Source organism: Protobothrops mucrosquamatus, unplaced genomic scaffold, assembly GCF_001527695.2.
Source record: "Protobothrops mucrosquamatus isolate PMUCROS unplaced genomic scaffold, P.Mucros_1.0 scaffold_302, whole genome shotgun sequence".
In the NCBI taxonomy this organism is placed as follows: domain Eukaryota; kingdom Metazoa; phylum Chordata; class Lepidosauria; order Squamata; family Viperidae; genus Protobothrops; species Protobothrops mucrosquamatus.
The window spans coordinates 17924-29419 of NW_015386378.1; the positions used below are offsets into that span (position 1 = coordinate 17924).

Here is an 11496-nt window from a genome sequence, read left to right on the forward strand (position 1 = left end):
AAAAAAAAAGGGACAGGAAAGAACGTCGATCCCCGGAAGCGAAAGGAACGAGAGACCAAGAAGCGTGGCAGGAAAAGTGAAGAAGGCAAGCAAGCGCCGCTGGAGACGATGGAACTTGCAGCCACATGTCTGTGGAGATTCTCACTCATCCAGGCGTTTTTTTTTCCAGGAGGCAACCGGACTTTCTGGTTTTTCTTCGAAGACGTTTCGCTTCCCATCCAAGAGGCTTCTTCGGCTCTGACTGGATGGTGGGGGAAGGGAAGGATGCAGAGGACCAGCGGTCTGCAAGGAGTATAAATCCTTCCGTTCCCCACCATCCGGTCAGAGCTGAAGAAGCTTCTGGGAGGAGAAGCGAAAGGTCTTCAGAGAAAAACAAGAAAGTCCAGTTGCCTCCTGAAAAAAAACACCTTTGGGCAGCTGGCACGTGGTTTCTGGCGGCAAATACAAAGGAGAGGCACTTTTATCTTGACTTCCCAGGAAGCAACTGTTCATTCAGTTTGGTCTGTTGTTTCTTAACACCACAGAGAAGAAAGAAAGAAAGAAAGAAAGAAAGAAAGAAAGAAAGAAAGAAAGAAAGAAAGAAAGAAAGAAAGAAAGAAAGAAAGAAAGAAAGAAAGAAAGAAGGAAGGAAGAAGAAAGAAAAACACACACAGGCAGTTCTTGACTTACAACAGTTCATTTAGTGACCGTCTGAAGTGACCATGACACTGAAAATGACCATTTTCCACCCTTATGATCGGTCCCTGTGGTCACACGATTAAAATTCAGACGCTTGGCAACCGGCTCCTATTTATGACGTTCACAGTGTCTCGAGGACAGGCGATTCCCCCTTTTGCGACTTTCTGACAGGCTAAGTCAGCGGCGGAAGCCGAATTTACTTAACAACCGTGTTGCCAGCTTAACGACTGCAGCGGTTCCCTTTACCAACTGTGGCCAGAAAAGTCGTAAATTGGGGGCAAAGCTCACTGGACCAACTGTCTCGCTTAAGCCACAGGAAATTCGGGGCTCGGTTATAGTCCTAAGTAGAGGAGTCCCTGCACTTGGATCAGCGACACAAGGTGAAAAACTCGCATCTTGAAGCCGGCAAGGTGGCCAAGATCTGACACGCAGAGGGAGCCTTCTAAATTTGCCACAACCTAATGGTCATCTGGAGATCAGCAGCTCGGAACTGGTAGATCTGCTTCAGGAGTGGGCAACTATGGACTTCAACTCCCAGAATTCCTGAGCCAGGCATGCCCCCCCTTTAGGACCTGGGGACTTCAACTCCCAGAATTCCTGAGCCAGCCATGTTCTATTTGAAGCGGAATCCAGGAAGCAACTGACATTGGAGCAGTTGACAGGAAGCAAACTTACATTTTCAGGAGATTGTACTCCATCATTAACAGGCGTCTCTGGGCGACTTGTTTCTTTACTCCTCCGTTTCTTTTTGGCCCCCACTGCCGACACGGGGCTGTTTTTCTGCTGATATTCTTTCAGCTGAGAAAAAAAAAGGAAAACGGTTTGAAATTAAACTCATCTGAAGTTGGAACTGTCTCCAAACAAAATTAAAATCTGGTAGAAAAAGGTACCCCAGGAGGAGGAGGAGGAGGAGGAGGAGGAGGAGGAGGAGGAAAAAGATGTGGTTATTATGGAATGGATTGATTATTCAGGTGCTGTCCCTGAGTTCGTACTAACTAAATTTGAAAAACCGCTGGTGAGGTTAAACTTCCTAATCGGTTCTAGTCAGATAAAATTTTAACAGTTTTAACGATGATGTGGTCGCAGGCTTTCACAAGCTCATTTCCTGTCACATCCAGAGTAAAAGTGGCAGGGGAAAATGTCCAGATATATTTTGGAAAACGTAAACTGGCTCATAAAGGAGTCAACACAGTCTTCAAACAGCCTTTTTTTGCCCAACGTGTGAAACTGATATTACCCTTCAATCCAAATTTTGAAGGCATTTACTCTACCTTATCGTGTAACCTAGTATTCTTATTTATTAGATTAAGCTCACCCACTCCAAAAGGTTGTAATAAGGTAGCCCTCAACTTATGACCACCACTGTCCCGAAAATTTCTGTTGCTACGTGAATTTTTGCCCCATTTTACGACCTTGCATGCCGCCGTGAAGTGAATCAATGCAGGTGTTAAGTTAGTAACCCGGTTGTTAAGTGAATCTGACTTCCCCCATTGACTTTGCTTGTCAGAAGGTCGCAAAAGGGGATCACGTGACCCTGGGACACAGCAACGGTCATAAATATGAGTCAGTTGCCAAGTGTCCCAACTTTGATCACGTCACCCTGGTGACGCTGCAACAGTCAAGTATGAAAAACGGTCGTAAGTCACTTTTTTCAATGCCTTTGTAACTTTGAACAAGTCATTAAATGAACTTTTGTAAGTTGAGGACTTCTATGTGTCTGCTGAAGACTAGTTGAAACCCACACAGCAACGTTTTAAAAGAAGTATTTAAACAATCTATTTAAGTACATCCGGCTATCTAGATATTCAAGAGTCCGCTATTTGAAGCATTTTTTTCCAATTCTATGTGCAATCCTTTACGTATAAGCCGAAAAAAAGAATCGAAACCCATCCTGTTCTTCTTAAAACGAGGCAATTTCTACCTACAATTCAGAATTTGAAATTAAAGTCCAAATGGAATAGTTAGAAGATTGCTACCGTTTACATATTTCTCATACACTGTTTGACTCAAGGTTGCAACACAGCCACAGACAACAAATACTCAACTTAGCGCCCTAATAGTCTACCTTGTTATTTGATTTACTCCTTTTGGTTTGAAGCCAAGGGTATCCTTGTACCAAACATGTCCTTGAAATTTTGCGGAGGCTAACTTTAAACTCTTTCTTTGACACAAGACACAGAAAAAAAGCAGGGCTCTTTCCGTTTATCACCAATATCACCAGACATAACTGAATAGAACAACAGAGTTGGACGGGACCTTGGAGGTCTTCTAGTCCAACCCCCTGCTCAGGCAGATGATCTTATACCATCCCAGTCAAATGGCTATACAACCTGTTCTTGAAAACCTCCAATAATGTGGGAGGGAGGGAGAGGAAGAGGGGAAAAGAGGAAGGAAGGAAGGAAGGAAGGAAGGAAGGAAGGAAGGAAGGAAGGAAGGAAGGAAGGAAGGAAAGCAAAATAACAGAGTTGGAAGGGACCTTGGAGGTCTTCTAGTCCAGCCCAGTGCTTCAAGCAGGCGACTCTATACCATTTCAGACACATGCTTGTCCAAGCTCCTCTTAAAAACTTCCAGTGATAATTTAGTATTAAGTTGCTACCCACCAAGCTGAATGAAATTCACCACCTACATTCAACAGCCAGCCAGCAAGATAAGAAACTCACGTGACTTACAGAGAGTCAAGTCAAATATTGACAAATTTCTCTACTTTGCTTACTGGGCCTTTTACAAAATAAATATCCCAGGCTCTTAAGGTAGGGTTCTACTCTTCCCAAGGAGAAGACGATATAAAATCAGGCCAAAAATCCATTTTTTTCTAGAATCTTCCGTCTTGCACAGACAAGTCAGCCACCCACGCAGGGCACGCATTAAATAAACCCTCTGCTAAGAGGCCGGGAGCTAATCTTAGTTGTTATTCACACATTAGGGGACAATTTCACTACCTCGGCGTTGTAGTGACCGATTTCGAGGGCCAATTTTTAGAAACACGCACGGCTGATTTTCGAGGCATTCCTGATGATCCCGTCCTTAGTTCAGAAAGCACTGCCCACATGAAAGGGCCAGTCTTCCTAAAATGCCTCAAAATAAGCTGATGGGTTTGTCTAGTTTATCCAGGAGTTTGGAAAAATGTCTGGAGTTTTGGGCATGGAAAACTCTCACCTGATAAGACATTCACCTGGTTTACAGCCCTTTAGGTTTCAGGGTATTGTCGGTTTAGCCATGAACACATCCAGGGGATAAAACTATAAATTTATCCTATGGAGGGTACCCTTCAAAAGGAACACCACCCCCCAAATTATTATAATACAGATAGTCCTCGACTTACAACAGTTAATTTAGTGACCATTCAATGGAAAAAGTGACTTATGACTGTTTTTCACGCTTAACAGCCATCACAACATTCCCCACAGTCACGTGATCAAAATTCAGATTTTTTTTTTTTCCTTTTGGCTACTGACTCATATTTATGACGGTTGCAGTGTCCTGGGGTTCTGAGAAGCAAAGTCAATGGGGAAGTCAGATTCAATTAACATCCGGGTTACTAACTTAACGACTGCAGTGATTAACGTAACAACCGGGGCGAGAAAAGTCGTAAAATGGGACAAAATTCACTTAACAAAGGTTTCATTTAGCAGCAGAAAATTTGAGCTTCGTTGCGCTCGTAATTCAGGAATTTGGTGACAGATTCTAACTAAGCTTTAGAATAACTTCCCGGAAGCAAAGTCAATTCACTTAAGTGCAACGATTCGCTTAACAATCATGGTTAAAAAACAAACAACTGTCATAAAATCGGATGCGACTTACTTAACAATCCCTTTGCTTAGGTGCCAAATGTGGTCGTAAGCTGAGGACTGTTTGACTGAGGTTTAAAAAGATGCAGTTCTCTGCCCCGCTCTTGATCCCCAAATTGTAAAGGAAATATTTGAAGCAAAAGCAGTCTTATCTTCTCCCCTGCCCAAAACTAACCAGCTTGTATCCCAGCTCCCTTCTATTAAATCATGAGGGGAAGCCCTTTTGGGAACCCCATTTATGGTTTTTGTTGTCCTTCCTCCCTCTGGAAGCACACTGGGCACATCTTTGCAAAGAGGCAAATAAAGGGACAGGGGGGGGGCGTCAAACTTTTAGCCCCAGAGAAGGCCTAGAAGTGCCTTTGCAAGAAACCCCCCCCCCTTTTCCAAGCTTCATCTGGAGGGGGCTTCTCTCCCAGGTTTGCAAAGGGATCTATCTGATCCCAGAGGAGGGGGGCTGATTTATTGGGGAGGGTCCCCCAACTTCACCTCTGCAGGCACCCATAAAAGCAACATCCTCCCCCCCACACACACCCCTTTGACTACAACTTCCACCAGCCTCCACCCCCTCCAATGGTTTCTCCCCCACCTTTGCAAAGAGATCTACCGGATCCCAGAGGAGGGGGCCGATTTAGGGGGAGGGTCCCCCGACGGCATCGCCGGCCTAAGACCGACCCTTCCCTCCTCCTCCTCCTCCACCTCCGCAGGCGCCCATGAAAGCACCCCAAACCTATCTGCCAACACCCCCCAACCCAGGACTCCCCCCCAGCCTCCGCCTTGGACTACAAGTCCCATCAGCCTCCACCCACCCCCCAAAAGGCCACGCTCCCCGGGGGGGAGCTGTCCCTCCAGCATCCGCAGAAAACCTCCGGGACGAACAGCCCGGCCCTGCCCCCTCGTTCCCAGGAGCGATCAGGCCCGCGGGGGGGGGAGGATGGGAGTTGTAGTCCCCGAAGCTGGGGAGGATGGGGCTTGTAGTGCGACCGGGGTATGGGTGTGTGTGGAGGTCGGAGAAAAAGCAGACCGGGAGGGTGGGCGTCGTCTCTCCCTCAGGGCCCGGGGCGGAGGGCGGCTCTTAGGAAGCCAGGCCAGGCCCGGACTAGGCCCCGCCGCCTCAGACGCAGCCCGGGCCGGCCGCTCACGCCTCCCGCCGCCCGCTTACCTTCTTCTTGGCCGCCGCCAGCTTGTTCTGCCTGCTGTCGTCCGCCATCTCCGCGCCGGGCCCGGCCACGTCAACCCGGCAGGCGGCGCAAGGCGAAGCGGCTGGGCCGGACCGAGGCTCCTCCCGCCGCCGGGCCTAGCTCCGCCACTCCGCTACTGCGCACGCGCGGGGAGGCTGCCAGCGGGCGGGGCGGGGCTGCCGTGGGGCCAATGGGCGGGAGGGAGGCGGGGAGGCCCCGCCCTTGCCGCCCGCGAGGCAGGGCTCGAGACGCGTCCGGCTGCTCTGCGCAGGCGCGGCGGCGAGGCGCATGCGCCCCTCTCCTGTCCGCCTTTAATGGCCGCCCTTCTCTGGCTTCTTGGCTCTTTTTATTTTTCCTTTAGAAATGTATGCTTCTTTTTCCTCACGTATAATGATGCAATGAGAAAGGGGTTGTTGTTGTTGTTTTAAAAAAGAAGGATAAAAAAGACTCAAGGGAAACGGCGGGGGGAAGTCCAGCAGGAGTCAGGCTGGGGATGATGGGAGCTGGGATTGGAGGTAGTGTGTGTGGGGGGGAAACCCACAGCTCCCCAGCGCCGGAGCTATCTTGCCCATCATCCGCAGAGCAGGAGCAGGGCAAGCTTGGAGACTCAACAGAGCTCTTCAGGGGGCTGTGGGGACCTGTGAGTTCCTGCACTCCAGCTCCCATCATTCCCAACCTGACCAGATGGGGGATGGAGTCCCTTTGCCCTGGAGGCAGGTGTGGGGGGGGTAACATTGGGGAAGGGGATTGCAGCTTTGCAATGACCCCCCCCCCAAATCAAGAGCTTTTGTGAAGAAGCTGCTTGCTGAGCTTAACTGGAAAATCCCATTTTTAAGGTTCTCTTTGAACCATGTCAGGTTCAACCTGCAGGGCTGCTTTCCACAAATGTATTATATATTCAATATATATATGGTTTTGTGGAATCGTTGGCAGGTGGTTTTTGCCTTCCACAGTGGCTTAGGCAGGGGGAAGCCAAGGGATGCATGTTCACAGCTTTGTCAGCACCCCTTTCAAAACTTTTTTTTCCCCAAAAAGCAACCTCAAAATCCCCTCTAAGTAATTCGGAGCAGCCCTTTTGCAAGCCGGCTTAGCTAACCAAGGCAAGGCAACATCTGCCAGATGGCTGGTGCTTTAGGTCCCTTCCCACTGAGTCATTCTGTAATCAGGTTGGCTCACAAAAGAACAGGATTGGGAAGGGACCTCATAAAAAGAACATGTTTTTTCTCCTAGAGTTGAGCCACCCCAAGTCTGCCAGGACGCAACCCAAGTTGCACTAGCCTGCAGCTTGCGTGTCATAGAAGAGCGTTGCAGAATATTCAACTCTTGCTGGGTTGAATTTTCAAGGTGCTTTTCCAAATGCAAAGGAAACTGCTGGAAAAAGAAAGGCAGGGTCTACTCTAGATGGAAAAGGCGGGAGTTGGGCAGCGGATACATTGAATAAATTATTATTTTTATTAGTGTAAGGGTGCAACGTTTCACCTAATATCCCAAAGATGCTTTTTCACGAGGCAACTGGACTTTCTTGTTTTTCTTTGAAGACGTTTCGCTTCTCGTCCAAGAAGCTTCTTCAGCTCTGACTGGATGCTGAAGAAGCTTCTTTTGGATGAGAAGCGAAACGTCTTCAAAGAAAAACAAGAAAGTCCAGTTGCCTCGTGAAAAAGCATCTTTGGGATAACTATGACCCGGATAACTTGAGAATCTCCATAGAGATTTCACCTAATAGTGGAGGAATCCATAATACAGATTTAACCAGGGTTAAATCCTTCATTGACTTTTTAGGCACCACCTTATCATGGATGTCATTATTATTCCAAAGCTCCCCAGTTATTCCTAACACTAACTCCTAGTTTAACAAGGTCTAAATTTGGTTTTTAGTATGATGCTTGCCTTGCAATTTTTTTTGAAGGAACTTGACTTTCTGTCTGTGGTTTTTAGTCTGTTTGCCTTGCTGGCCTCTATTATGTCCATTATGTTTAAATCCCTTGTCCCTTGGCCATTGTTTTCTTGTGTTTTATTTTTAAATCCTTACAGTTTTCAAACAAATTGCAATCTTTTTATGTCACAGCTTTGGCAGAACACACTTCCTGCATGAAATAGGCCGACAAATCTCCAGCTTTCAGACTGCAACCCAGCAACCAAGATGCTTATGAATTACACACGCACGTGAACTGCAAAAATCCATTTATTCTTTCCGTTCCCCTGACGACTGAATCCCCAGATGCAGAAGGGAAAGGAAGTTGTGGACTGCAGTTCTACCCCTGGCCTGGAAGACATTCTGGCTAAACAAGAACATGAATCCCCTTTGAATCAAGGGGGCAAGCAGAACCTGGGACCAAGGGGGAAAATCTCCCCCAAACCTTTAACCTGGAGGTAAGAACGGTTTAAATCTTGCACTGTAATTCATTTCTTGGCTAACGTGAGGATTCAGGTTTGTCATGACTCATTTGAAGAACTTTCAAATTCTTTTCTTAACCTTTTTTTTTCCTTTCTTTTTAATTCAGGACATCTCAAGCAGCCCGGAGAAGTTGTAATGCAAGCTTTAAGTCTCCGGTAAGTGTCTGCAAAATGAAATCTTTCATTCATCTATAGCAGGGGTGTCAAACTCAATTTCATTGAGGGCCGCATCAGCATTGCGGTTGCCCTGGGGGGTGTGTGGCCAGAGTGGGTACGGCGTACTGGGTGGGTGTGGATGGAGTGGGTGTGGCCTACTGGCCAGCATGGCCAGCTCTACATCGTTTGCGTCAAGGATGCCTGTGGGAGCCTGGGCAGGAGTGGGACAGATCTGAGGGTCTCTGGCAGAAGGGGGGGGGACCGGGGCAAGCGCTAAGGCATGGTTCCATTTCTTCATTCCTCACAAAGGGTGACCCCTCCCCAGCATGCACCCAGGGGGCAGGGGCGACACGGCAGGGGCTGGTTCCTCGCTATTTCTAGACGGCCTTGTGGAGCTAAGACTGAATGCGTTTCAGCCTAGATGGCCACCACAAAATTGTACATTGGCTCCTGGCCGGCCTGGGCCAGGGCCAAGGCAGCGGAGGCCGTTCCCTCACTGTTTCCAGGATGGCTTCGTGGGCCACATGAAACCACTTCGCGGGCCGCATCCGGCCCCCGGGCCTTGTGTTTGACATGTCTGATCTATAGAATGTGTCTGATATTCTAGGAACGTAGGAAGCAATCTAGATTGGAAACCCACAATTGTAGTCCAGATTCCTTGAGAAAAACCTCTTTAGCTGATTCTGATAACGTGGCCAGGATCCTGGTTGTTAATCTCTTGGTTGTAAACCAAGCAGGACTAAAAGTTACATTCAACAGGTCAAAATAAGTTTACACAGGCTGATTGGCTCTGTATTGCTTTGTATTCATAAGATTAAATCGTATCAATTTTTTAAATCGTATCAATTTTTGGAGACTCTTGATTTCATCTTCTTAGACAACGCTAAGCTGTAAACCCATGAGATATTATCGGTTGGGTTGGATTTTTAGCGAACAGGGCAAGTTTCAAGCTAAGAATCTTTTTGCAGGATATGCAAATCTTTTGCATGTAAATAGGATCGCTTGGAGTCTCGACTTATTTTTTATAAGGAAAAAAAATATTATTTTGATAGCCTTGATATTGTCAGGAAAGCTGGAGAGAGGGTGGAATAACGTTTTTCAGAGTAAAAATTATCCATTTTCTTGGCAATAGATACATACTACATAGGACCGAGTAGATTTTGGCTCTGTCTTTGTGGTGTTCATCCCCCCATCCCAACTCCTGATAGCTCTGAAGCTATTCTAGAATCTCACCCTCAGTACTGAAATGGTAAAAATGTTTAACATGGTGTTGTCTTTCTCTGCTCAACAGGTTCTTCCTCCGAAGAGCTGTCAGCCTGCCGATAAGGACGTCCTGCAGCATGAAATTGAAGAGCTAAAACACAAGGAACTTGCTCTGGATCAGGAAATAGCACAAATCAAGGCTGAGTGCGTATTTATAAATGTTTCGCATACAATAAGACATCTGTTTCAGATTGTGTGGTTGGGCAATCGCAACTTGACTGCAGCAATTTCTTCAGGAGGAAAGTTGAGTTGTTGTTGTTGTTAGTTGCGAAGTCGTGTCCAACCCATCGCGACTCCATGGACAACATTCCTCCAGGCCTTCCTGTCCTCTACCATCTTCTGGAGTCCATTGAAGCTCACGCCTTCAGTGACTCCATCCAGCCACCTCGTTCTTTGTCGTCCCCTTCTTCTATTGCTCTCCATCTTTCCCAGCATTAGGCTCTTCTCCAGTGAGTCCTTCCTTCTCCTTAGATGGCCAAAGTACCTGAGTTTCAACTTCAGGATCTGGCCTTCTAAAGAGCAGTCAAGGTTGATCTCCTCTAGGACTGACCGGTTTGATCGCCTTGCAGTCCAGGGGACTCGCAGGAGTTTTCTCCAGCACCATAGTTCAAAGACCTCCATTCTTTGGCACTCAGCCTTTCTTAGGGTCCAACTTTCACAACCATTGAGTTAATGTACACAGGCCGAACATACTATTTGGGGAATGGATTGCTTTGGATAACTCCAAAACCATTTTCCCCCCTCTGGTAAATTTGGGGGGGGGGCAGGGGGTGAGAGGCTGTTTTCCACAAAGCTTTTGAAGAACCATTGGATGACCCCAGCAAAGCCAGATTGCCACAGACTAGTGAATAAAGTGGAATATTTTAAAGTTCCAGTATCTCGGGAATGGGGTTTGGCACCTGTTATTAATTTAAGCAAGGCTGGGGTTACTAGAAGACAGGAGAATACATATAGAGTCATAAATAATTTTTCTTGAATCTCTTAACAGCTCTTAAGAATCACACTTCTGGATTGTCTTAACTTTTCTTACCTTTTTTTTTCCCCAGAGGATACAGCCTGGAGGAATTGGAAAACCACATTTCTCTGCTTCATGAATACAATGAGATAAAAGACACGGGACAAATGCTTTTAGGCAGATTGGGTAAGGATTAAAATAGAATCACGCTGGGTGAGTGGAGGTACTTTTTCTTTTTAACTTTAAACATTCTCCTTTGGAAATCCCAAAGGTGCTTTTTCAAGAGGTAACTGGACTTTCTTGTTTTTCTTTGAAGACATTTTGCTTCTCCTCCAAGAAGCTTCTTCAGCTCTGACTGGAGGGTGGGGAATGGAAGGATTTATATTCCTTGCAGACAGCTGGTCATTTGCCTTCTTTTAGAGAGTCGTTGAGGCCACTTGGAGGTTTTACCTGTGTCCTCAGGGTCACCTGAGCGGTGCAGATGGGTGCTGCAGGATGTTTTCTGCCCTGTGTCCCCTCACTGTTGAAGACAGGCACAGTTTGTTGGGGATGAGTCTGTGTTGTCTGAATCACAAAGTGAAGTGCAAATGGTTCCTGTAGTCTGCACTGTTTTCTGGAAATCTGTTCATACTCCCGCCCCATTTGAAGGGTGTTACCCACCATCCAGTCAGAACTGAAGCAGCTCCTTGGATGAGACAGTCCCGTTGCATCTTTGGGACAACCATGACCTGGATAACTGAGAATCTCCATAGACATTCTCCTTTGGAAAGTGAGTTTGGATAATTTAGCATCGTTGTTCATCACCTGGTGCCTCTTAAGACGCACGCCAACATCTGGACTTGCAGCTGTTGGGGAGAGTGACTTTAAACAGTTGGGGGTTTGCCTTAATAATAATAATAATAATAATAATAATAATAATAATAATAATAATAATAATAATAATAATAATAATAAAGTTGGAAGGGACCTTGGAGGTCATCGAGTCCAACCCCCTGCCCAGGCAGGAACCCTACACCATTTCAGACAAACGGCTGTCCAGCCTCTTCTTAAAAACTTCCAGTGTTGGAGCATTCACCACTTCTGG

General features: G+C 46.7%; 2 protein-coding genes across 2 annotated transcripts in view; one reads left to right on the plus strand and one right to left on the minus strand.

Moving 5' to 3' along the window:
- GOLGA2 (golgin A2) overlaps positions 1 to 5691 on the minus strand; it is a gene marked incomplete at its 3' end in the record, with an annotated part of 23294 nt that extends 17603 nt beyond the window's left edge. The window contains exons 1-2 of the mRNA XM_015832097.1: positions 5626 to 5691; positions 1354 to 1476 (exon numbers count right to left, since the gene is read on the minus strand). Of these exons, the coding sequence (XP_015687583.1) occupies positions 1354 to 1476; positions 5626 to 5673 (171 nt within the window). The remainder of the gene's footprint in view (positions 1 to 1353; positions 1477 to 5625) is intronic.
- Positions 5692 to 5915: 224 nt separating this feature from the next.
- Positions 5916 to 11496, plus strand: part of SWI5 (SWI5 homologous recombination repair protein) — an 8314-nt gene continuing 2733 nt past the window's right edge. Inside the window, exons 1-5 of the mRNA XM_015832101.1 lie at positions 5916 to 6009; positions 7710 to 8014; positions 8146 to 8194; positions 9486 to 9601; positions 10504 to 10598. Of these exons, the coding sequence (XP_015687587.1) occupies positions 7863 to 8014; positions 8146 to 8194; positions 9486 to 9601; positions 10504 to 10598 (412 nt within the window). The 5' untranslated portion in view covers positions 5916 to 6009; positions 7710 to 7862. The remainder of the gene's footprint in view (positions 6010 to 7709; positions 8015 to 8145; positions 8195 to 9485; positions 9602 to 10503; positions 10599 to 11496) is intronic.